This window comes from Lemur catta, chromosome 1 (genome assembly GCF_020740605.2).
Source record: "Lemur catta isolate mLemCat1 chromosome 1, mLemCat1.pri, whole genome shotgun sequence".
In the NCBI taxonomy this organism is placed as follows: domain Eukaryota; kingdom Metazoa; phylum Chordata; class Mammalia; order Primates; family Lemuridae; genus Lemur; species Lemur catta.
This window is the reverse complement of record NC_059128.1, coordinates 108,385,576-108,412,575: the sequence shown is the minus strand read 5'-3', so window position 1 is coordinate 108,412,575 and position 27,000 is coordinate 108,385,576. Positions and strand designations below refer to the sequence as shown.

Genomic DNA, 27,000 nt, shown 5'->3' with positions numbered 1-27,000 from the left:
TAAAGGCATACATCCGCTGCCGCTTGCAAGCAGTGATCATTTAGAGAGAAATGAATGAATTCCTCCTGTCTTTGTCCAAGAATGATGCTTGACAGCAATAAATTTGAGAAGAAATAAAATTCTGGATTAAATAGTAAAAGAAAAAAGCCTCTGGGTGATTCGGGTAAGTGGCTTTTTTGGGAACTCTCTCCTGTCTTCAACCATAAACGATTCTAAAATTCCTTAAGGGAAAAATGTTACCAGTTATATTTTTGGCAAATACAGCAACAAAACCAGAAACATAGGAAAAAGGATGAGAGAAAATGGTTGCAAACAAAATCTTGCAAATTATTCTTTGATCATTGAATGGCTACCTATTAACATATGCTATTTTTGGGTAACTTTTTATCTTGATGTAACTTCAGAGTTACAGAACAGTTGCAAGAACAGTACCAAGGGCCGGGCGCGGTGGCTCACGCCTGTAATCCTAGCACTCTGGGAGGCCGAGGCGGGTGGATCACTCAAGGTCAGGAGTTCAAGACCAGCCTGAGCAAGAGCGAGACACGCCCCCCCCCCCCCGCCCGTCTCTACTAAAAAAAAAAAAATAGAAAGAAATTATCTGGACAACTAAAATATATATATAGCAAAAAATTAGCCGGGCATGGTGGCACATGCCTGTAGTCCCAGCTACTCGGGAGGCTGAGGCAGGAGGATCGCTTAAGCCCAGGAGTTTGAGGTTGCTGTGAGCTAGGCTGACGCCACGGCACTCACTCTAGCCCAGGCAACAGAGTAAGACTCTGTCTCAAAAAAAAAAAAAAGAAAGAAAGAAAAAAGAACAGTACCAAGAACCTCTGCATCCTTCTTCCACTTTTCCCAGTGTTTTTTTTCCGTTTTGCTTTATCCTCTCTGTGTGTATATCAATATATACACACAAATTATGTAAATTACGTCCCTTAACTCTAAGAGCAAGTAGTTTTCTTTGCCTTCGTGTGGGTATTTCTGAAGAACAGCCAACGGAGCCGCTTTGAGAGTCAAAGGCGCCCTCTTGTGGTGATGCTTTTTCTCCGTTGAAAGAATTCTTTTTATATTCTGGGTACAATTACTTGGTCGATACAGTTGGCCCTCTGTATCCGCGGGTTCTGTGTCCGCGGGCTTCATATTCGCGGTTTTCGGCCCCGAACCCACGGATTCAATTGACCGCAGATCGAAAATATTTGAAAAAATAAAAAATAACAATAGAACAAAACAACACAAATTTTAAAAATACAGCATAACCACTATTTAGATAGCTTTGACAGTTATTAGGTATTTTAAGTAACCTAGAGGCCGGGTGCGAAGCAAATCTCCTGAAGATACCAAGGGATGCCTATAGATATATATTTCACAAATATTTTCTCTGTGTTGTTGCTTGCTTGCTTGTTTTCTACATACTTGACCCCCCCCCCTTTTTTTTTTGAGACAGGGCCTAACTTTGTCGCCCAGGCTGGAGTGCAGTGGCCTCATAACAGCTCGAATTCCTGGGCTCAAGCAATCTTCTTACTTCAGCCTCCTGAGCAGCTGGGACTACAGGTGCGCGCCACCACGACCGACTAATTTTTTCTATTTTTTTGTAGAGACGGGGGAGGGGGGGAAATGGTCTCACTCTTGCTCAGGCTGATCTTGAACTCCTGACCTCAAGCCATCCGCCCAGAGTGCTAGGATTACAGGCGTGAGCCACCGCACCTGGCCAGATTTTCCCTAAATTGAACCGGCTAGTTTAAGGCAGTTCCAGCCAGCTGTCCTAGTTCTTCCTGGGCTGCCATCCATTGCACACCTGAGATTCTACAGGTGCCTGAGATGGCGGCTCAGCCAGGAGCTGCCGGCAGTCAGGCCTGACCCAGCCCCACCTCTGTCACCCTGGGCCAGCTCTCCAGCACTAGGGAGCATTGTGCCTAGAACCTGGAAGAGGCTGGGGCTGAGATCCCAGAAGGGGAGGACCTGGGGACTAGGGCAGGCTGGAGGCTCCCGTGTGCAGAGCCTGGGGGACGGTACTGAGCAAAAGCACAGGTGCTCATAGCCACGCCCCTCCCCCTTACCTGAGTATAGTCCTCTTAGCACGAAACGCCATTGGGCTATGTTATAGTATGCATGGTATTTATTAACATAGTTAACTTCTTGTCCCTCCCCACTGCAATCTGAGAAGGAAAAGAACTAGGACTTCTGTGCTCTGTTTACTGCTGTATCCCCTAGTGCAAAGAACAGAGTCTAGGACCTAAGAGATGCCCACATTATTGTTTATGTACACAGAAAACGTCTTTGGAAGGTTATGTAAAGTTATCTGCAAATAAAGGCAAATACTGTTCATCTCTGGGGGACCGGTGACAGGGTTGGAAGGCAAAGACTTCTATCCCCGGAATCTTTCCTGGTTCTACCCAAGGCACAGCAACAAAATATGCCCAAATGTGAAAATGTGAGCTAGGGCGTCATCTAGCGGCCGGGACGGAATATCACAACGCATTCATTAGAAAAGCCACGTGTAGAAAAATGCATAAAACACGACCCCATTTCTGGAATAAATAAGATACTGAAGGAAGAAAAATTCCAACCATGGTAATATCTCTGTATAGGAGTGTGGGCCGCGCGCGGTGGCTCACGCCTGTAATCCTAGCACCCTGGGAGGCCGAGGCGGGTGGATCGCTCGAGGTCAGGAGTTCGAGACCAGCCTGAGCAAGAGCGAGACCCCCCCCCGTCTCTACTAAAAATAGAAAGAAATGATCTGGCCAACTAAAAAAATATATATAGAAAAAAAAAATTAGCCGGGCATGGTGGCACATGCCTGTAGTCCCAGCTACTCGGGAGGCTGAGGCAGGAGGATCGCTTAAGCCCAGGAGTTTGAGGTTGCTGTGAGCTAGGCTGACGCCACGGCACTCACTCTAGCCCGGGCAACAAAGTGAGACTCTGTCTCGAAAAAAAAAAAAAGAAAACAGAAAAAAAGGAGTGTGTTACCGCGGGGACAGTGCTGGCTGGAGGAAACGAGCATATATTGCTTATTTTAGCATTTATTGTTTATCAGGTTAATCTGGGGATTGCTGCGGGAGACCACGCCCCCAGCCTCTCCCCCGGGCCTCATCGGGCCATAGCCATGCCCCGGGGCGGATCCCAGTGTAAACCACGCCGACAACGCCAATCTCGCGTCGGGCACGCCCTTGGGGAGGCGGATCTTGCCATAAGGCCCAATGGTATCCCAGAAGGCGGGAGAACTACTCGTTTCTTGCTCAGCGATTGGAGAACACAGTCCGCCCCGCCCGTCTTTGAGGATTAACCAATCCTAAACCCCGGGCCTGCCTCCCTGTTCCATTCCTGGTAGACCCGGAAACGGAAGCGCAAGTACGGATTCGTGGCCCGCGGCGGGTGTCGCCCTTACTGGCCGTATCGCCTCCTTAGCGGGGTTCCTCCGCTGTCTACCGCAGGACCTGGCCCCGCGTCTCTTGGTGACCCGTGCTAAGCGTGGAGAGGCCGGTGCTGGGGTGGGTGGGTCAAAGGACAGGGGCGGAGTTCAAAGGGCAGGGGGCGGGCTCGTTTAATAGCGGATTCCAGGTCTGCGCCCCAGGAAGGTGGCTCCGGAGGCCGGTGGAATCGGGGGAGGCCCTGGAGGTCTTTTTGGGGGGCGCGGGGCGTTTTGTCCCCCTAGACCTTGGGACCTGCGGCGGTACCACCGTAGGATTTGGTAGGGTGTGGGTGAAATTTGCTGAGTGGTTCCCATTGGCTCAGAGCAAGGCAGGGCTGTGTGTAAAGGGGTCGGCTACGGGTCTGGACTGCCAAATGGACCCAACTCCCGTTTCCTTGGGAACCACAAAATAAGATAGCTGTACATTGTTGTGTCCGGAAACCCCCTTATCTGAGGCCTGCACCTGTGTTGGAAATGGAGACGGACCCTCTGTGTCCGAGGGAATCCGATCCTCCAGGCAAGGGAGAGAAGTTTCATTCTTAACTGATAAAATTTCAGTCACAGGCTCTGATTTTCCTGGGCAGAGTTTTTAGCGAGTTAGAAGACAGGGATAGCTTAGACAAAGGTGTCCTTGGAGGAAATACTGTTTTCTATTAATTTTGCAGGTGGCATCACCTGAGTCTGTTCTCCCAGCATGATGCATATCCAGGCAGATACTTCTCATTCGCAGCTGATTTTTTCTGTCTCGCTCATATCTTGTGCGCGGAGGCTGTCTGCTCAGCTGGGCACCAGCCTTGGGTTTCATTCCTGGCCCAAAACCTTAATCAGCTCTCGGATGTTATTAGGGAAGTTGTTTAAGTCTCTTAGTGCCTCAGTTTCCACAGTTGTAAAAGGAAAGTACGTAATGTAACCTGCATTTGTCAAGTAGTGAGTTGATTACTATTGTGAACTCAGCACCGCAACCATCATCCTCATATAAACGTCTTAGAGCCCTAAAGGGCAGACGGCAGAGTTACAGCGGTTATGACTGGTTATGACCGTGGGCTTTGGAGAAAAGACTCTCTAATATCAAATAAAGGGTCTAAAGCAGTGACAATGTCTGTAGACATTTTTGTTTCTTGCCACTGGCATCTAATGGGTGTGGAGATCACGAATGTTGCTCAGCACCCCACAATGAACAGATCGGCTTCCCACCAGCTAGAATTATCCAAGGCTTTGAGAAACCCTGTACACGGCATAGAGTAGGTGGGTGTTCATTAGGTAACTGATATTATTGTTGTGTTATTTGTGAGTTTGCATGGAGGAATGACTTTCCAGTCCCAGGTAATTCCTTAATCTTCTCAACAAGGCAGTTAAACCATTTCCCAATTTGCTTTCTAATGGAATAATACAAAGTATGGAAGTAATACACAAATTTAAACATTTAGTCAATTGCTGCACATATTTGTAAAACAGTAACAGCTATTTCTCACCCCCCTGCCCAGAGGTGGCCACTTTTTCTAATTTGACATGTAACCTTCTAGTCCATGTTTATGTAAGGTTTTTTTTATGTGTGTGTGTGTGTGTGTGTGATGTTTTATGTGTTTTTAAAATTTTATTTGAAATACAGTTTTATTCTGATTCTATATAAAAAGGAATGAGAATGATGGCAATAAGATTTCACCACTGAATATCGTGATGTGACTGTAGCAGTCTTGTATTTGAAACTCAAGGAGGAAACCACTGTTTTCCAAAACAGCTAAATATGCAGGTCCAAACAATGAGGTTTTTTTTTTTTTTTTTTTTTTGCTGCTGCATTCACTGATCAAGGCCCTTTATCTCCTTCCACATCCCCCAGATGAACCACATGTTCTGCTGAGCTGGATAACAAAGTAGCACACGCATTGCACTGCTGACATCACAGGACAGCTGCCTGTGAAACTGGGACTTCTGATATTGGGCTCTAGCTTCATCCTCAAGGGACATGATCCTTATCTGGGAGAGTTGTCTGAGTAACCTCTAAATTATGCTTATACTGCACTGTCAAAGCTGGGTCCGGGCCAGGAATGGTGACTCACACCTGTAATCCCAGCACTTTAGGAGGCCCAGGCAAGCAGGGGGATCGCTTGAAGCCAGGACTTTGAAACTAGGCTGGGCAATACAGCGAGACCCCTCCATCTCTACAGAAAAACAGAAGAATTAGCTGGTGCCTGTCTAGTCCCAGCTACTGAGAAGGCTGGGTAGGAGGATCTGAGGCCAGGAATTTGAAGCTGCAGTGAGTTCAGCAAGCTATGATGATACCACGGCACTCACTCTAGCTGAGGCAACAGAGCAAGACTCTTGTCTCAAATAAAAATAAAGAATTTTCTGGTCTAACTCCAAAATTATTTAAGCTTTTATTATTTTTTATTAAATCCGTTAAAGTAAGAATGTGATTGTCTTAGGGATATGACAGTCTTGTACATTTTACAATTTCTCTAGGGACACACACAAAAACGGACCTTAAAAAGTTGTTTTTTTCCCAGTATCAAACGTACACAAGCATTTTAAAGAACATCTCGGATCTGGTGGCATCCTCCCCTAGCCAGGGCTGCAGGCTCCAGTCCCCGCCCCGGCAGAGGACCCCAGCGCTCGGGCTGGGCCGGGCCTTCGCAGCGCGCGTGGTCCGACATCCACGCGGGGCCGACGTGGTGACGTCACGCTGAGGTTCTTGTCTGAGACGCGGAGCGCAAACTGGGGGACCCCGCAGAACCCCAGGCCGTCCCGTCCCGCCCTGGCCTCTCCTGCCCCGGACAAGAAAGCTGGGTGGGAAAACTGAGTCTGGAGTTCCCGCCCTCGTCCGGGAGGGGCCGCCCCGGGCCAGACCGACTTCACCTAGATGTGAACGTCCCCGGGTAGGCGCGGTCAGGCACGGGTGTTCGCTACGCGCTTGTCACTCAGGCTGCAGGGGGCGGATCCTGGAGAACTATCCAATCAGGGGAGACAGGGGCGGTGCTCAGGGAACAATGAGGAGAGCTAGGGCGGGACTCAGAGAACTGTCCAATCAGAGACACGAAATCGAAGTCTGGAGGAACTGCCCAATCAAGGGACCTAGGGCTACGCGCGACTGGGTAGCTGTCCAATGAAGTGAGCTGACGTCACAGCACCTTCCAATCAGGGGCGCCTTGGCCTCTAGCTCTGTCCAGTCTCCGAGGGTGGACCGTCGCTGTCCCCGCGACCGCCCGTGTCCCGCTTGTCCCGAGCGGCCCAGGTGTCCCAGTTCCCGACGCGCTCACCCGTACGGGCCGCGGCGCTGCCCCGGAGAGCCCAGGAGCGGGCGGGACATGGTGAGTGCGCAGGGCCGGGGAGGGGGCGGGGACGACCCCGGGAGGACGGCGCGGGGGGACGGGCACTGAGCCTGCGAGCGACACGGTCACCTGGCCGGGCCGGGCCGGAGCGGGGTGGGACCTGCCCTGGAGCCTGTCAGATAACATCAGATCCTGGCTGGAGGAGGGGGGACTTTATCAAAAAGGCTGTTGACACAGGGACAAGCGACAGTCTCGAGCCTGCAGGTCTCGACACCAAACGGGGAGGGCTTTACTGTCACGCACGGGAGGGACGAGGAGGGATTCCAAAGGGACATGGGGCAAACGGGACGGGGTGACAGCTAACGTACTCTCCGCAGTCACCCAGCCTGGGGGCCCTGTTGTTCTGCAGTTTAGGGCTTGCTCAGACTGGGGAGGGGAGGGGCGCCGGAAGTTCAGAGGCCTGTGGAGGGGAAAGAATTCTCAATAAAGTTTGGGAAGAAATGGAACACTGCGAACACGTGGTCAAACCTGTCAAAAAATCCAAACGCAGTAAGGAGAGACTTACATGAAAAAGGATTATTGCAAGATATCGGGGGTGGGGAGAGAAGGGACTGTTGCAATAGGGAGCGGGCCTGTTTGAATAGGGACAGGGGGCTAATGCCATAGGGTTGGGATCCTGTTGCAATAGGGCAGGGGCAGTAGTGCAATAGGGTTGGGGATCTGTTGCAATAAGGCAGGGGGGACATGCAAGAGGCGCATGGGGCCAGTTGATATTGGGCTGGGGCATGGATGCTGTAGTGGCAGGGAGACAACTGCAATAGAACACTCTGACTAGGTCTGCAAGCATCTGAAGAGTTGGGTAAAAAGTTTTTCTTTTATAGAGGGGAGTGAATAGGGTAGAAAGAAGCAGCTGTGGGGAGATGGGATGGAAAGGCTGGCACAATGGGATAGTAGATACGAGAATGTTTCACCCTGATGCCAGCCTGTTTTCAGCAGGGCTGCCACCTGGCTCAGGGTGGGGACCAGGTCACCTAATCATTTCTAAGACAAAGACTGGGAATTTGGAGGGTCTGGGTCTGGCTTTGTCAACTGTATGAGTCTTACCTAAGTTATATGGGAAGGGTGGGTCCTTGCAGTGTCCCATTCCAGAACACGGCAGGGTGGGAGGATTCCTTTAACCTTTGCTGTTTTCCAGGAGGACAGGTCTCAAATAAAAGTCGACATTGTCGCCTGACAGCTGTGACCAGCCAGCTCTGTGTCCAGCCTCAGGTTTCAGAAAATGTAAAATAATGAATTCTTTTCATCTTTTTCTTGTCCTTAATGAGGGTAGTAAGTTTCTCAGGTGTGTTCCTCGCCTTTTGCTGCTGCCTTGTGTTATTCCGGGGCTTAGCCTCAGAATGCTGCCATGGAAAAATGGCTCAAATTCAGAAAGGTGAAGACATGGTGAAAAGATTCGTGAAAACAATAATGACTGATGCAGGGTGCAGGGTTTGTGAGAAGGTGTGATTCTGTTCCGTTTCATATTAGTATCTGATCCTTGTAGATTCATGCATATTTTATAAAATGTAACCTGTAGTACTGAGCAGTGTCAATTCTGATTAGTTGATTTACAAACAATTTGTTTATCATGAGCATAGGTGTTAACTGATACTGTTTTCTGCTAGGGACCCTTAGTGTAATAAAAAGCCTTTAATCTCATTTGGAAGGGGTTGTAAAATTTAAAAAAGAAAAGAAAAATGTCTTTTATCCTTGAACACAGGCTGGAAGCAGTGATTCTGCTGCATTCTTATTCAGACCTTGGGTTTAAGGGACCTTGGCTTGAAGAAGATGTAGCACGAGAAGTGGGAAACTGTTGCACTTTGTACCATTTCTGTGTTCTTTGATGAACATTGCTTGTCAGTGCAGATGTCCACCTGTTCTGATACTGCTAAGATTTTTGGATATGGATGGATGTTGAATAAGGCTAAACTGCTTGTTTTGGGCATCTATTAAGATGATTTGACAGTTTTTCTTTTGATGTGGTATTTTGACAAATTTTATTAGATGGTTCATAGCATTTTATTGTAGGCTAGAATACATATAGAACTTTCGTAAGACAATTGCACAGTCAACTGAAGCATTCTGGAATGAACATTGTGCAGAGACAACCATGCCAAGTCTTGGAAGAAGCTTTCACATTAGATATCCCCTTTGACATGATACATAGTGGTTGGCCCCTCTCTTCAGATTAGGTCAATATACTAAATTATAAGGAGATAGTTTTCTTGCTTTTCTTCATGGTTTTATCACTTGTGTGTGCATCCGTAGGTCAAGATATTTTTGCATGTTTATTTTGTATGCAAATGGCACCGTACTGTGTGTGTGTGTACTACTCTATGTCAGATTTCTTTTTTTTTTGTTAGATTTCAGGAACTTATTTTTTGTTTAGATGATCTCTGATTTATTTTTCATAATCGTTTGCTCTTCATGGGTATGGGGCCCTCCCATATTTCTCTAAAGATACTAATTATGTGTTTTTTTTTTTCTGTTAAAGTCACTTGTGGCTATTGTACCCTCAGATCTTTCAGCTGCTCTGTTTGTGGTGCCACTTTCCTTTAATTCTATGCACTTGGTTATTTATTTGAGAGGCCCTGCTGGCTTGACAGATTCTTCAGGAACCAGGTTCTGTTCTGACTGAACAGGTGTTGCCAGGCCCCAAAGCCCTGGCCTGCCTCCCTGTCCATAGTGTCCACATCCTCCTGGAGGGAGACCATATCTCTGGTTGGGTGTGATGGGCCTAGACCAGATTCATTGACTCTGTTGCCTTCTGAGATAGGAGTTCAAATCAAGCAGTGCTGGAAATCTGTCCTAAGTATTTGCAACATCCTGACCTTCTTGTACCAGTTCTTGGGGCTGAATAAGAAATAATAAATTTTGAGCAGGACACGTGTCAATTTCCATGTTACCTGAATGAGGATTTCATAGATCAGTCTTTACCCTGCTCCCAAATAAGCTCTATCTTTGTAATTTTAAGTCTATACCAGTTATCATTGCATTTTGTTTCATGTTTCCAGAGCACCTACCACTGAGTGTGTTACGTTTTTTGCATACTGTTTGTTATCTCACAAGAATGTATGGTCCACATGGTTCAGGATTCCTGTCAGCTGAGTCCAGTTCCCTAGATTGTCAGCCTCACCCATCCTGCTGTACACATGGGGGCAGATAGTGCCTTGCTGACATGGAATATGTGGGATGTTTTAGGACTCAGTGTTCTTTGAGGAAGTGGCTGTGAACTTTACCCCAGAGGAGTGGGCTTTGCTGGATCATGCTCAGAGGAACCTCTACCGAGATGTGATGCAGGAGACCTTCAGGAACCTGACCTCCCTGGGTAAGGATGACACCATCCCTTCACTATATCTCTAGAGAGCAAATATATGTTGTCTTTTTAAAGCTTGAGCTCAGAAATTGAAATATATTGGAAAAGAGACAGACATGATCCCAACCCCCAAGACACATGGAGTCAAAGGACTTTTCTGTGAAAACAAAGTTGGTTTTTATTTATTCATTCTTGAGACAGGGTCTTGCTGGTTTGCTCAGGCTTGTCCTGAACTCAGGGGCTCAAGCAATCCTCCCGTCTCAGCCTCTCGAGTACCTGGGATTATAGGCACAAGCCACTATGCCCAGCTGATGAAAACAGTTTTGTGTATTATTGAAATTTTATTTTTCTTGATTACCAGACTTGAGGCTCCCTGTGTTTTATAAGTGTGACCTTCGTCTCCAGTGTCACACTGCGGCAACAAAAGTAACTCTGTAGGTTCATCCTTGTGAAAGTTATACTGTGATTAATCCACATTGGAGGTGGCAATTTTCCTGCAATTATACCCACACTTAATCATCATCAATGGTCTAGAAGACCAAGATATTGGTCTGTCTCACGGAGGTGTTTCTTACTCTCATCATGTAATTTTCTCCATGAGTGTATGGCAGCCACATACAGCCATCTCATCTCCCAAGGACAGCTGGGGACAGTGCAGAAATGTTTCACATAGGGCCTCTATGCATGCGAGTGCCTTGGGAGGAATAGGTTTTGGATGAGGAGATTGTTTGGACATGTCAGTTAGAAACATAGATCTTTCTCTGTTTAAGAAGGGGGAAGTTTGTCCTCTCCCTTGGCTGCTCTGTTTGACATTTTTTCCATCCTTCTCTGGGAAAGACCTTCTGTACTTCCTCTTAATAGAGATAGCATTTGGGCATGTGGATTTTGCTCACTCCCTTCCTACTTTGCTTTTCTGATAATATTCTACTTATCTCAACAACAGTCTCCATCTGTTTGGAAGTGGTTCTTAGTAAACAGGCTGTCATTTTGATGCATTCTTTACTATTGCCAAAGTCCCAGATAGACGAGGTCTTCAGAATCTCACATTGGTGGCCTGCCTGTCCTTATAAAATGTGGTTACAATTTTGGATCAGTACATGAAAAGAAATCCACATGTGGTCTATTTTCTTTCTTCTATTCCACCATTTCCCCACCCAGGGAATTAAATTGTATCACTAATTGTTGCAGATTGTTGCATTTATGTTAGAACCAATGGATCAAGTCCTCGGCGGGATATTTTGGGGAGTGAAGCATCCAATGGTGGGAAAATTGTAAAATTCACAAGAAATGATTCCTGGTCTATTTTTGGAGAAAACTGGAGACTTCATAACATTGAAGATCAGCACCAAATCCCAGAGAGGCATTTGAGGTGAGTGGTACTCAACCAGAGCAATGAATATCTCAGCAAGTATAAGACAAACTTGAAATTAAAGAATAAGTGTATTTGAAAGGCCAAGATGAGAGGATTATTTGAGGCCAGGAGTTCGAGACCAGCCTGGGCAACATGGCAAGACCCCATCTCTACAAAAAATTTTAACATTAGCTGGGCATGGTGATGTGCATCTGTAGTCCCAGCTACTCAGGAGGCTGAGGAAGGAGGATGGCTTGCACCCAGGAGTTGGAGGCTGCAGTGAGCTATGATGATGCCACTGCACTCCAGCCTGGATGATGGAGCAAGACTCTGTCTCAAAAAAAGAAAAAAAAAAAAAAAGCCAAAAAGAGTATGTATAAACCTAGCTAAACTATTGTTTACTCAGGGGGTTTTCATAGGATAATATTTTTATAAATTTGATGTTGATGTTAAGTATCTGAAATATAATCAGTTATAACCAATATCCAGAAACCCCATATGTACGAAACACTGTGACAGTTATGGCTATAGTTGAGCCTCCACTCAGCGCCTTAAGATTATTCCACTTGGAAACAACGTTGATGATGTTGGAAATATACTCATTCAGTGAAAATGGTTAATCATTAATGACTAACAGTGTGCTTACTATTTTAAACAGAAGCCAGTTGGTGGAGAGCCTCTGTGAAAGTAGTGAAAGTCATAAATGTGGAGAAACAGTGAGCCAGATTGAGAACTTTATTATGCACAAGAGTTATCCTATGGAAATTAAGCCCAGTGAATGTACTAAATGTGGCACAGCCTTCAAGAATCAACAAAAGTCTCACACTGGACAGAGACCGTATCACTGTGAGGCATGTGGGCAAGTCTGCAGTTGTCTTTTGTGCCAAAGCCCTCATGTGGAAGCTCACGTTGTGGAGAGACCCTATACATATCAGGACTCTGGGAGAGCATCTAAGATGTACGTGAAAAATGTCAGCAGTAAAAAATCTTATGAATGTAAGAAATGTGGAAAGGCTTTCATTTGTCCCTCTTCTTTTAGGGGACATGTGCGAGGTCACTGTGGACAGAAAACACATGCATGTAAAGTGTGTGGGAAAACGTTCATGTATCACTCGTACCTTGCACGACACATAAGAACACATACTGGAGAGAAACCCTATGAATGTAAGGAATGTGGGAAGGCCTTCAGTTGTCCCTCGTACTTTCAAGAACACGTTAGAACACACACTGGAGAGAAACCGTATGAATGTAAGCATTGCAGAAAAACATTCAATTGTTACTCATCTTTTAGAGATCATGTGAGAACGCACACTGGAGAGAAACCCTATCAATGTAAACATTGTGGAAAAGCCTTCACTTGTTACTCATCTCTTCGAGAACATGGGAGAACACACAGTGGAGAGAAACCCTACGAATGTAAGCAATGTGGCAAAACCTTCAGGTATCCCTCATCCCTGCGAGCACATGGGAGAATGCACACTGGAGAGAAACCTTACATGTGTAAGCAGTGTGGGAAAGCCTTTGGTTGTCCCACTTACCTTAGAAGACATGTGAAAACACATAGTGGAGTGAAACCCTATGAATGTAAGGAGTGTGGGAAGGCCTACAGGTTTTCCTCATCCCTTCGAATACATGTGAGAACGCATACTGGAGAGAAACCCTTTGAATGTAAGCATTGTGGGAAAGCCTTCAGTTGTCACTCCTCCCTTCAAGAACACGTGAGAACGCATAGTGGAGAGAAACCTTATGAATGTAAGCAATGTGGGAAAGCCTTTAGCCATTCTCAGTATTTTAAAAAACATGTGAAATCACACAGTGGAGTAAAACCCTATGAATGTACAGAATGTGGGAAAGCCTACAGTTGTTCTTCATCCCTTCGAGTGCATGTGAGGACGCACACTGGTGAGAGACCGTATGAATGCAAGCACTGTGGGAAAGCCTTCAGGTATCTTTCATCCCTTCAAGCACATGTGAGAACACATGCTGGAGAGTAACTCTAAGAATACAATGAATGCGTGAAAGTGTTCAACCTTAAAAACTTGTAAATGCAAAAACAAAATAAACCCACACTGGTAAGAAACCTTATATATGTAGAGGATGTGAGAAAACTTTCTGGGATAGTACTTATTTTGTACAAGAAAACTCAAGAGTAGGAGACAAATCTCTTTATTATTATTGTGATATCACCTTCTAAATGTCTCAGCCTTAATGGTGACTCCTAGTGTATTAATTTCTAGTTCACATTTGGGATATAAACAATAAATATCCTGTTTTGTACCCTTTCAGCTATATTAATATTTTGTTATATAGAACTTTAATCGTATGGCTATTTAAAACCTTTCTTATTTACATTACAATGTCTTTTGGACCCAGAGGTGATAAAGTGTTTTTTCTTTTCAATTTGACGTGATATTAGATGAAATGTTTTCTGATTTTTACTTTCCATTATGTTTCCAGCATGTGATCATGATGAGACTTTGGTGTTGAAAATTTTTTCCAGTCCACAGTTGCAGGTATTGGAGTTTGCTGTCACACTATGCACCCCTTCAGTCCTTCTTATTGGAAGACGTACCTTCCACATTTATTTGTCACTAATGGATACCACATGTGTATAATTCACAGAAATTAGTACTTGTGGAGGACTCTTAAAAGAGGTCATCAACTGATTTATGGTCATATTTCACATTTTCTCATTGTCCTTAATCTTGGCTGGAAATTGGACACACTGCTTTGAGTTAAGAAGAGAGACTTCTGGCATAAAGATGAAAGTTAGTATATAGATGGTTCTATTTAATTGTATTGTCAACCTTAATAACCCTGGAAACCATATATCCTAGACCCCCTTCTGTTTATGGTTCCGAGTTAAAGGTTATGAGAAGAGGAAGGTACATGAGTTTTGGGAAGAAGCCATTATTCTCAGTTCATTATTATCGGGTTACGGAGACATCATAACCTAGTGGGCCTAGGTTACAACACATTTTTCTGACTTCTGGCTCTGCTGAGCTAGAAAAGGCCCAAAGCAAACAACATGTTTGACTTTATTTCCTCATAGTAAGCACACTCTGCAGACTTTTCCACAAACTTCCCCGTCATATACCCTCTTTGCTATTCAGGCCCACACAGATCCCCTGATTTCACTGTAGCTCTGTGGGTTTCATCAGGCTATTTCTGGCCTGTTGCATTTAGTGATCTCTCATCCTGTGAACCCTTTTATCTCCAACTCTTCTCATATTTACATCATGTCTGTGGCAATCTTGTTCCTTAATGGTAGCTCTGTTTCCTGACTCCACCCTGGCAGATTTAATGTTGCAGCCAAAAATGCCAAAAACTTAAGTCCCTGGCTGCATTGTTGAGAGGCTACATTGTTGAATCTGCCATTTTATTTCCAACAGGTTATGAGTCCCATTGTCTGTGGCCCCAGAGCTTATTGTTCATTGAGCTACATGACCTTCCCTGTGACCTCCTGGAAAGCTTAAAGAGCTTAAGTGAAATAGACTGATATTCCTTCTCTGGTGTCACAGTTGTGTCCATACCTGTTTCACCATGTAAAAAAAATATTCCTTAGAAGATGAGAAGCTTCAAATCCATTTTGGGTATGTAGACATTTTCATCCAATTCAACGATGCCAATGGTTGGACAAAATTTTGTAATGCAGGAGTCAACATCTTAATTGGCCACATTAACCAGAACTTATCCCAATATAATTATTTTTCAGGTCCTATTCATGATGTCTTGAAATGAATATATGAAAGAACCTAGTTCTTTTAACTTCTCTGTGAAAGACATTGTAGAGCAATTTCCATAATTCATCTCAATGCTGTACCACCTTATATGACAGGTATCACAATCCCGTTTTACAGATGGGAAACTGAAGTTAAGAGAAGTAAATTCAATTAATCCAAGATAGTAGACATTATTCTTATGGCAGCCTCATTTCAACCCAGGTTTTGGGAAGTAACACTGCATGCAGAGAATACATCTCGTCTTAAAGCATCAAGGTCTTCTTGGCATTTCAGTTACCACATATATATGAGTATAATATCTATTTGCATGTTTTAATATGTAACAGTTTACCATACACATGTTATTTGATCTTCACAGAATGGACACTAGATATTTTAGCCTTTTTCACACTTTAGACTTAGGAAAGTGATTCCCCAGCTTGCATATCAATCAAAATATTTCAAAGGTTCCCCACAGTCTGCGGTGTTTTGCTCTACTTGCTGAGCCCTGCTTCAGTGCTAGGTCTCCATCCTCTCGCGGGGCAGAGGTTTCAGGTCTCAAGCCCCAGCGCCCGGGCTGGGCGGGTCCTCTGCGGTCAGACGTCTGCGTGGAGCCAACGTGGTGACGTCACCCTCAAGGTTCTTATCTGAGACGGGGAGCACAGTCCCAGGAACCTCAACGGCCCAGGCCCGGCGGAACCCACAGGAGCCGAGGCTACCCTGGTCCCCCACCCCCGGCCCCGCCTGCCCCGGACAAGGACGCTAGGTGGTGAAACTGAGTCTGGAGTTGCCGCGCGCGTCCGAGAGGAGGACGCGGGAGGGGCCACTGACTGCTCTGAGAGGTCCGTGTCCGCCCCCAGTCCAGACGCGAAGGTCCCGGGACGGGTGAGCAGGGTCACACATGGGTGTTCTCGGGGGGCCTGTCACTCAGGCTGAAGGGGGCGGGCGGGTCGTAGAGAACGATCCAATCTGGTTAGGAATCAGGGACGCTAAATGGAAGTCAGGAGGAACTGCCGGGACGACTTGGAAACCTTCCAATCAGGGGCGCTGCCGTCGGCAGCGCCTTCCAATCAGGGGCGCCGCGGCCCGGGCTCTGTCCAATCAGGCCGTGAAGGCCGATCATCGCGGTTCCCGCAGCTCCCCGTGCCCCGAGCGGCCCAGGCGTTTCCGTTTCCGGCGTGCACACGTGGGGGGGGGGCTATAGCGTCGCTGGGAGCCCAGGAGCGGGGCTGGGACACGGTGAGTGCGGGGGTGGGGGGTGGGGGGGTGGGGGGTGGGGTGCGAAGTGGCCTGAGCCGGCGGGACCCGGTATCCGCCCCTGAGTCTCAGCTAGGGCTGAGGGACGCGGGGAAAGCCCCCATCCGGGGAGCCCCTGGGCCCATGTGCGACGTCGTCACAGCACGAAGGGGTCAGGGGCTCAGGGAGCAGTTTGGGGGGACAACCGGAGTTGGGAGGTGACCCGCCCTGGGGCCTGACAGGAGTGTTCCATTGCAGCCTAATAATTCTTTTATGAAGGCTTCAGTTTTCAGTAAATGTAAAATTATGAATCCTTTAGGCCTAAATTTTGTTCGACCTAGTGAGAATAGTAATTTTCTCAGATTTCTTTATCTTCTGTTGCTGCCTACTGCTACTCAGGAACTTACCCTGAGAGTGCTGCTGTGAAAAAGTGTCGCAGTAATTTTGTCTCTTCCGTTGAGATAAAGAAAAGGCATGCAGTTGCACTCCTAAAAGTGAGGTGGATGAAGAGATGAGTTTAAAGTATTCATGTACATCCTTGTCACTTACGTGCACAGTGCAGAGTTTGTGAGAATGTGTGATCCTGTTCTATCTCCTGTTAAGTGTCTGGGCATCAGATTAATGCAAATTCTGGAAAATGTGACCTATAAAACCAAGGAGTGTTCAATTCTGATTAATTGACACACAACTTGTTATCGTTTCTCTTTTAACATATTGACTGCTGTACTGGAAAAATTTTTTTTGCCTGGGTCCACCGTATTTTATTAAAACAAAGTGATCCTTTCTAATTTGTTGTTTTTTGTTGCTTTCTGTGCGTGAGTTATGTACAACGTAATCCACGTTTTTAGAATTAAATTGTCAATATTAATTGTAACAGTGAGAACATCAACCAGACAGATTTTCACAAACCAACTGCAGGGATTTTCTTTATGAGGCTCCAAGCTCCAAATTAGCCTGAGTTAAATATAAGTCATGTGGCAGTCAGTGTGTTAAGTAATATAGTGACTCGGGCAAGAGACGTGGGAGCTAAGTGCTCTATACAGTTTTGTCTTCAAACCATTTTTCCTGAGAGCTACACATCCTCACAGAATGAGGGGCTTTGTGAAATGCTGGCAAGCAGAAATTAACAAGCATGGCTTCTTTCTTTTTCTACTTTGTTTTGTTTCTCGAACACACAGTGAAATTAGTGGTCCTCCTGTAGTCTCATTCCAATACTGGGATTGGTAGTCTTTGAGTAATTTAAAATTTCAGTGATGGTGTGAAGCCAGTGTAGCACCTGAGATCTGGAGTAAGGGTTTGAGGCAAGTGACTCCAGCTGAGCCCACCGTTCAGCCTGCAGAGGAGGTTAATAAAGGTGCAGTTTGGCTTTCTGAGGAACCTCTCCCCGTGCAGGGGGCCTCCAGCCAGAGCACCCACAGCAGGAGCTGTTTATGCTGAGAGTCCTCGTGGAGGTTTGGAAGAGGGACTATCCTGTTGCAGATGCACTTGGGGGCGTTTCCTCCTTACCACGGTTGTACTCGTGGTGGCCTTGGGGATGCTTCCTGATGGTTTGGCTTGGGTATGCACAGAGTTGGTGCAGAGTGTAATTTGTGCAAACTGAGAAAATCTGTGAAAATCAGACTTAAGAATAGATTGTTTGGGTTCCACTGTTGTTGAAAGAGTTTATGAATCATGAGAACTTTAACTGACTCCAGCTGAGAGTTTCCTGGGTGGTGAGCATTGAGGTCTTGAAGGAGGGAGCATTGCATTGCTACACTGTGAGGAGGGGGGAGGAAAGTGTGGAGACAACCAGAGAGAAGTCCCCTAGGTTCTCAGGTTTCCATCCTTCCCTAGGAGTGGCCCCCCAGGGATACACCTCTGCAGGGAGAGGCTGTCCCCCAAGCTTGGGAGGTTTCCCCTCACCTGGGGTTTCCTTGTGCACTGTGGGTGAAGCAGTTTGCTGATTTGAGCTGCTTCAAATGTTAGCTTTTCTTTTCCTTGTTTCCATTGTAGAATCTTGTTGCCATGTAATTGCCCAGTAACAGGTTGCAGAAGTGCCCTTCTACTCTTAGTTTGTTGAATATTTTTGTCGTGAAAGGGTGCTGAATTTTGTGAAATGCTTTTACTGCGTAAGTTGAGATGATCATACAGTCTTTTTCCTTTATTCCGTTAATGTGTTTTATATTAATTGATTTTCCTATATTGAACCACCCTTCCATTCATGGCACAAATCCTGTCTGGTGTATAATCAATCACATGCTTCTGGATTCAGTTGTCCAGTAATTTGTTGAGGACTTTTGCATCTATATTCAAAAGCGTTTTGGTCTGAAGTGTTTTGTTTTCTTTGGGTGTGGGACATCTTTGTCTGTCATGGTAATGGTGGCCTAAAGAAGGCATTAGAGGTCAGGCACAGTGGCTCACTCCTGTAACCCCAGCACTTTAGGAGGCTGAGGTGGGAGGATTGCTTGAGGCCAGGAGTTGGAGACCAACCTGGGCAACATAGCGAGACTCATATCTACACAAAATAAAGTCATTAGCCAGGCGTGGTGGCACAAGCCTGTAGTCCTAGCTACTTGGCAGGCTGAGGCAAGAGCCTATTTACATTTTCTATTTCTTCTGTTAGTTTTGGTAGTTTGAATGTTTCTAGGAGTTTGTTTCATCTAGACTATCTAATTTTTTGGTGTATAGTTCATAGAATTCTCTTAAAAATTTTTTTCAGAGATGGGGTCTTGCTGCATTGCCCAGGCTGGTCTTGAACTCCTGGGCTCAAGTGATCCTCCCACCTGAGCTTCCCAAAGTGCTAGGATTACGGGCATGAGCCACTGTGCCCCGCCTGTTGTTTTCTTTCAGTTATTTTTAATATACACTAAAATTCACTATTTTAAGTGTGTTTCTGAGTTTTCATAAATGCATATTTACACCACCACAATCAAGATAGAGAACATTCTCTCACTCTCCAAACACTCTTGTGTTGTTCATTTGTACTCAGCCCTCTACCTCTAACCACTGATCTGTTTTAGATCCCAGTATCTTTGCCTTTTCTAGAATGTTATGTAAATGGAACAACATGTAACCTTTTGAGCCCTGTTTGTAAAATTTGATCCCATATTTGTAAAATTACCTAACTATACTTGTCTTTTAGAGTTCTAAAAGAGTTTTTTTTTTTTTTTCCAGACAGAGTCTCACACTCTGTTGCCCAGCTAGACTGCAGTGGTGTCGTCATAGCTCACAGCAACCCCAAACTCCTGAGCTCAAGTGATCCTCCTGCCTCAGCCTCCCAAGTAGCTGGGACTACAGGCACACATCACCATGACTGGCTAATTTTTCTGTTTCTTTTTTTTAGAGATGGGGTCTCCCTCTTGCTCAGACTGGTCAACTTGCTGGCCTGTAGCAGTTCTCCCACTTTGGCCTCCCAGAGTGCTAAGGATTAAAGGCATGAGCCACGATGCCCAGCTAGAGTTCTGAGCTTAAAAGCTTTTGACAGTGCTAAGTACAAGGGGTGGCACATAATAGGCCTTCAAAACTGAGGGATTACATTATTACGATTACATTGAGATATGTGAGAATAGGTTAAGATTCTGTGCTCTCTGCTATTTTTATCCATTATGTCAGACGGGTAATGTGCCTTTCAGGAAGTCACATCTCACACGAGTGTGAAAGCCCGGTCATCATGCTTTAAATTACAAAAGGATTCTCTCTGTTCTTAACTTTCTTCATTTGTTTGATGGGAGGGAAGACGGGGACAGGAGAGGAAAAGAGAGGATAATCAAATCACATTCTTCTCTGCAGTACTTAACATTGAGAAATGGACAAAATTTCACTTGCTTTCCTCCTTAACCAAACACAGACCTATTACATTTTTTTCTCTTCCCTAACATTTGGTGGCAGTCTAAACAGATGAAAAAGCAAAGTGGTTTTTGAGGGCTTTGTGGATCACTAAAACAAAAAGCTTCCAAGAGCTGAGGGCAGGATCCGCAAGTTAGCAATGCAGTTAGTCTCTGTATCAGATGACCCATCTGCCATTTATGAAATTTCAAAAATTTAACATTTCATGTCAATTTTTAACATCCATTCAGATACAAGAGCCACAGAATACAAAGGCTTTTTATAAAATCCCCACTCCCCTTTGTAACCATTGCAAACGTACTCAATCCCCTAGTAGTAAATGCAGCATTAACATTATGGCTGCCAAGGAGCATCCCAGTTAGAATGCAGGAGAGGTTGAGGAGCGGCAGGAGCTAGATTAAAATGCAGCTCACAGTGCATTGAGAAGAGCTGTAAGACACCCCATGATCCACATCAGTGGGAGGCCTCTGCTCAGTGATACCCATGTTCAAACTTGTGATCGCATATTGCATAGCCTAAAAGTTTTAGCCATTGCAGAATTTAAGCTGAAGCATATCTGTTTATTTTTATGAGGATTCAGAACTGTTAACTCCATGAATGTACAACTGTGTATGTACATATTGCTCCCTCCTATTTACAAACACCCCCGAGTAGTTCCTCAGTTAATTTAGGACCTACTAGGTAGAAGAATATATGAATTCTAAGGCTGCTACTGTCTACAGGGAAAATACACAGAACATCCATACATTTCCTGTTATCTCACTTGTTATAGTTTACTTTCCTGCAAAGCCCTTATTTCCTTATAAAAACTTTGCCATTTATAAACTGTCTTTGTCCACAAAAATGTAAGAGCAAGGACCCTAAGAACTTGTTTGTTTCATACTTTTATAGCCAGAACCTACAATGTCTTAATTAAATTGTGTACACTGTGAGACCAAAATGCTTGGTATATGAGGGATACACAAAAATTAGCATCAAGTGAGGAGCATAGACTCTGTGTAGGAAAGGCTTGATTTGAACTTTGATCCTGTCTTTGTCCCTAACTCGGTTTGTGATCTCTGGCAATTTACTTAAATGTGTAAGCCTCAGCATTTACCTTATAACGTTTGATGAATAACTGAACTTTAAAATTTTAACTGTTACATCATAGAAAACAAAGCACAATCTGATGCATACTAAGAAATATGTCAGTGTTTAGATAATAAGTGAGAAAGACCAAAAGAAAAATTTGGAATGAAAGATGCTATATACGAAATAGGTACTTGATATCCATCCACTATCTACCACACCAGGCTAGTAAAAGTACACTTCAAATCACCATGGGTCCAATAAACTTCAAGACAAAAAGAGAAGAAATTTAAATGAAATAAAACCACTTAACTATTCAAATGTATGTTCTATAGCTAAAAGAAGACTTTATTTCTTACATAAACACTTATTTTTGAAAGAGCTGGAAATTCATTACTTTTGGGTCTACTTTATGAATGAAGTATTGACAAAGACAATAATACCATACTTACAACTTGTAAGTTAAGTTGTCTCTCCTGGTGTGAATTTTCTGGAGCACCATACATGAATTTTAACATGAGGTTTCCCCCACACTACTTACAGTTATAGAATTTCTTTCTAGTGGGTGCTCTCACATGTTTTAGAAAGAATGACTTGACAACTAAGGGCTTTTGAATATTACATACATTCACAGGCTATCTATCCTGTGCGTGTTCTCATGTGGCTCTGAAAAGATGAGTGCCACTTGAAGGATTTTCCACACTGTTTACATTCATGAGGTTTCTCTCCAGTGTGCATTCTCACGTTTCTGTAAGGATGAGGACCAACTGAAGTCTTTCCCACATTGCTTACATTCCTAAGGCTTCTGTACAGTGTGTGTTCTCACGTGTTCTTGAAATGATCTAGAAGTGAAAGCCTTCCCACATTTTTCACATTTATAGAGTTGGTCTTCAGTGTGAATTCTAACATGTTCTCTAAATGTTGACGGCCAAGTGGAGGCTTTTCCACATTGCTTACATTCATAAGGTTTCTCTCCAGTGTGAATTTGCACATGACCTTGAAAGGATTTGGGAGAACTAAATGCTTTCCCACATTGCTTACATTCACAGGGTTTTCCTCCAGTGTGAGTCTTTTCGTGGCTTTGAAAAGACTGGCGATAACTAAATGTTTTCCCACATTGTTTACATTTATACGGCTTCTCTTCAGTATGTGTTATCATGTGTCTTTGAAATGTTGAGGGATAAATGAAGGCTGTCCCACATTGCTTACATTTATAAGGCTTGTCTTTTTTGTGAGTTCTCACATGCCTAGTGAAACTTGAGATGTCATTAAAGGCTATCCTACAGTGCTTGCATTCATAGCTTTTCTCTATTGTGTGAGTCTTTACATGATGAGTGAGGGAAGGGGGACGACGAAAAGTTTTCCCACATAGTTTACATTCATAGGGCTTCTTCCCAATGTGTGTTATCATGTGTCTTTGAAAGACTGAGAGATAATTAAAGACTTTCTCACATTCCGTACATTTATAAGGCTTCTCTCCAAAGTGAGTTTTCACATACCTAGTAAAACTTGAGAACTGACGGAAGGCTACCCTACATTGGTTGCATTCATAGGTTTTCTCTAAAGTGTCAATCTTCATGTGTTGAGTGAGAGAATAGGAACGGTGAAATGTTTTCCTACATAATTTACATTCATAAGGCTTTTCTCCAGTGTGTGTTATCATGTGTCTTTGAAAGATGGAGGGATAAATAAAGCCTTTCCCACATTTCTTACATTTATATGGCTTCTCTCCTGTGTGAGTTCTCACATGTCTAGTAAGACTGGAGAACTCAATGAAGACTTTCCCACAGTGCTTGCATTCATAGTTTTTCTCTGAACTGTGAGTCCTGATATGTTGACTAAGGGAGTAGAAATAAGGAAAGATTTTCCCACATAATTTACATCCATAAATGTGAGGTCTTGCATGACTACTTAGATGTGAGGGACAAATGCAGGCCGGCTTACATTTCTGACATTGATATGGGGTTTCCCTGTAATTATTACTAACTGAATTATGTTTTAAAGTGTAATATCTAAGTCAAATTAAAAATTTTTAATTCTTATGGATAAATTTGGAGCTAAGCTTATAATTTTTTTAAGTTTCATGACATAATGAGATTCTGTCTTGGAATATGCTTTCTCTTGTGAGTGCAACTCACCTCATATATGTCCCCTGGTTTTCTCAATTATTTTCAAAAATGTAGGCACAGGAATTATTTCTTGGGAACTTTGGTATTTTCTGTTCCTTAGATAGTTTTTCCCCATAAGTATCCTGCTGAGAAACTGACCCACTGATTTTAAATTGATCTGAAACAAAAAAGTGAACAAATCTCATAAGAAAGGGTACACATGAGCAAAGAAAGACATTGAGGACTATAGCAGTTTGAACAGACACAAGGGGTCAAAATGTTCAGTATTTCACTAAATACAATGAAATTATCACAGTCACTGGTTTCAAACAAGAAACCTCTCTGTGATCCATAGTGACCAATGAAGCCTATGCCCATCCCAGTAATATTAAAGGAGCTTTAAATCCTTTAAACCAAGACAGAAGTAAAATCCGTTTAACACACAGGGATTCACTGTCACAGAATAATGATGTCTAGAGCCAAGATGGCTGTGACCATGTCTGTCTTATTTACCAATGTATTGCCTTTCCATATTTCAAATCCTAGAAGAGCATTAGAGCAAGAAATACTTGTTCACTAAGAAAGTAAGTGAGGGGATGATGTCACCCTTACCTACTGAGGCCAGGTTCCTGAAGGTTTCCAGGATCACATCTCTGTAGAGGTTCCTCTGGGCAGAATCCAGCAAATCGCACTCCTGCAAAGTGAAGTCCACAGCCACATCGTCAAAGACCACTGAATCCTAAAAATTCCAACGTATGTGTGCAGGAGTATGTGTGAGAATGAAAGCACTGGCAAACTGCACTCAATTCAGAAGCAAGTCAAACAGCATTCTGTGATGTCCCAACATCTACTCTATGATATGATCTTCATGCTTACTTTCTAATAAGCTTAACAGCACCACTAACACTGTGAACGTATCTCTGCGTTTTTATTGTGACTACTTGTTTTATTCTCTTATCAGCGGGGTCAAGAAATACTATACAAATGAAATAAATTCTTCCATTTCAAATTGTCCGGTAAAGGGATAACTCAGCAGACCTCAGCTGTCCAAACCCTGCACATTTCACTGGTCTTTAGGACAAGCCCTTTGTTAACACCTTGGAATACACTGCTTGATAAGTGTATGTTTGTATACGTGAAGGTGAAGCCTTACGCCGTGACAGAGTTTATGCTAAAATGTGACTAATAAATGCCTGTTTCTGTCCACTTGGAGTCCTGAGCCACACTGTATCAGTTAGATCTCTGGAAGAGGTGGACACTGAATAGCTAAAGTCAGTCAGTAGGGCAATGTGGCTAACTCTCAATAAAACCCCTGGAGTCCAAGGCGTGGGTAAAATCTGAGTAGTTAACATCTCATACACGTTGTGATACATCACTGCTGAGAAAACTAAACTCTGCAACTCCATCAGGAGACAATAACTTGAAGGTTGAGCCTGGTTTCTCCTGGAGTCTTTCTTTCCCTTGTGCCTTTTTCTGTTGCTAGTTTTTACATGTATCCTTTCAGTGTAATAAACTGCAACACTGAGTATAACAGCTTTTCTGAAATAAAGTATTTCTGTGAAATAAACACTTCTGTGAGTCCTTGTAGTGAATACCTCATACCTGAGCATGTTTATAGGGACCCCAGACAGAGAAAACCATCAATTCCTGTGATAAAAAAATAATTCAGAAGAGATGCTTAACAGTAGATTGGAATTGGCAGAATAAAGAATTAGTGAACTTGAAGGTAGACTAAGAGAAATGATACAATCTGAAGAACAGAATAAAGAATGAAGATAAAAAAAAAGCCTTAGAGAAGTTGGGACACCATTAAGTATATCAACACAGATGTAATGGCACTGGAACAAGGAGAAGAGAGAAAAAGCAGAAAAAAACTTCGAGGAATAATGGCTGAAAGTATCGTAAATATATTGAAAAGCACCAACCTACACGTCCAAAAGTTCAGTGAACTCCAGACAGGAAAATTACAAGGAGATCCACAGATAGGCACAGTAAAAATGGGAAAAGTCAAAGACAAGGAGGAAGTTTTGAAAGCATCCAAAGAAAAATGACTTGTCACTTAAAAGGCATCTGCAAAGAGCTGACTTCTCAGCAGAAGCCGTGGATGTCAGAAGGTAGTGGGATAACATTCAGAGTGCTCAAAGAAATACTGTCAATGCAAGGATTCTACATACAGAAAACTATCTTTTAACATTGACTGCCACACTAGAAAAAAATTTTTTTCCCTTAGGGCCATGTGTTTTATTACAAAAATAGAATAAAAACTTGGAAAACAAAATGATCCTTTCTAGTTTAATTTAAATTTTTTTTATTGTTTTCTGTGACTTACATATGTTCCACGAGGCCTTGGACTCAAAACTAGTGTGAGTTAAATACAACACACATGTCAGTTAATGTTTAAAAATGAAGGCAAAATGAATGCAGTTTAAAAAAACCCAAAAGAATTTGCTGCCAGGAGAAGTGCCTTTATAAAAAAATAAAACAAACCTCAGTAAATTAAAAACAGAAACAACACAAAGTATGTTCTCTGACCACAATAGAATGAAATTAGAAACCAATACAGAGAAAATATTTGGCAAATTCACAAATATGTGGACATTAACACACTCCTCCATAATAAATGGGCTGAAGAAGAAATCAAAAGGGCAATCAGAAAATAATCTGAAATGGATAAGAAATGAAGACATAATATACCAAAACTTATGTGAAGCAGCTTAAGAAGTACTTGGAAGGAAATTAATACACTAGAGAAAAGTTTGTAAATCAATAACCTAATCTTCCACCTCAAGACACTAGAAAAAGAAACCTAAACCTAAGGTAATCAGGAAGAAGGAATTAATATTACAGCAAATAATAATGAAATAGAGAAAATCAATAAAACCAAATCTGGTTCTTTGAAAAAAATCAAAACTGATTTAGCTAGATTTACAAGGAAAAAAGAAACTTAAATTAGTAGAAGCAGAAATGAAAGAGTGAACATTACTACGAAACTTAAAGAAATAAAAAGGATTATTAACAAATACAATGAACAATTACATGCCAATAAATTAGGTAACTTAGATGAAACATATTCTCAGAAAGACCTAAACTACCAAAATTAAATGCACCTACAATAAATGAAGAGGCTGAATTAGTAATAAAAAATATACTAAAAAAAGAGATGCCCACACCTCATTGGCTTGACCCCTGAATTCTACCAAAAATTTAAAGAAAATTGTTCTCAGATGTTTACAAAAATCAGAAGAGCAAGGAACAATTTCCAACTCACTTTTCGAGGCCATTATTAACCTGGTACCAAAACGAGACAAAGACATCACAAGAAAACAACAGACCAATATTTCTTATGGTTATGGATGCTAAAGTCCCCAACAAAATACAAGCAAACCAAATCCAGTAATATATAAAAGAATTATACATTGTGACCAGCTAGAATTTATCTCAGGAATGCAGGGTCAGATTTAACATATCTCATAAGGTACTTGGATCCAGAATATATAAAGAACTCACAATTTAATAATGAAAAGAAAAATAACCCAGTTAAAAGGTGGGGAAAAGATGAGAATAGACATTTCTCCAGGGAAGACAAACAAATGGTCAATAAGCACATGAAAAGATGCTCAACATCATTCTTTAGCAAGGAAATGCAAATCAAAACAACAAAGA

The 27,000-nt window shown here is 43.3% G+C and overlaps 1 protein-coding gene and 1 pseudogene across 1 annotated transcript; one reads left to right on the top strand and one right to left on the bottom strand.

Moving 5' to 3' along the window:
* The first annotated feature begins 6,577 nt into the window (after nucleotides 1-6,577).
* On the top strand, nucleotides 6,578-13,740 carry LOC123633286 (zinc finger protein 77-like). The gene is made up of 4 exons (XM_045544400.1): nucleotides 6,578-6,711; nucleotides 9,913-10,039; nucleotides 11,216-11,396; nucleotides 12,037-13,740. The coding sequence occupies exons 1-4, from the start codon at nucleotides 6,709-6,711 to the stop codon at nucleotides 13,370-13,372; spliced, it is 1,647 nt and encodes a 548-aa protein (XP_045400356.1). The 5' UTR covers nucleotides 6,578-6,708; the 3' UTR covers nucleotides 13,373-13,740.
* Nucleotides 13,741-19,921: 6,181 nt separating this feature from the next.
* Nucleotides 19,922-20,007, bottom strand: LOC123630974 (annotated as a pseudogene).
* Between the last annotated feature and the right edge of the window lie 6,993 nt (nucleotides 20,008-27,000).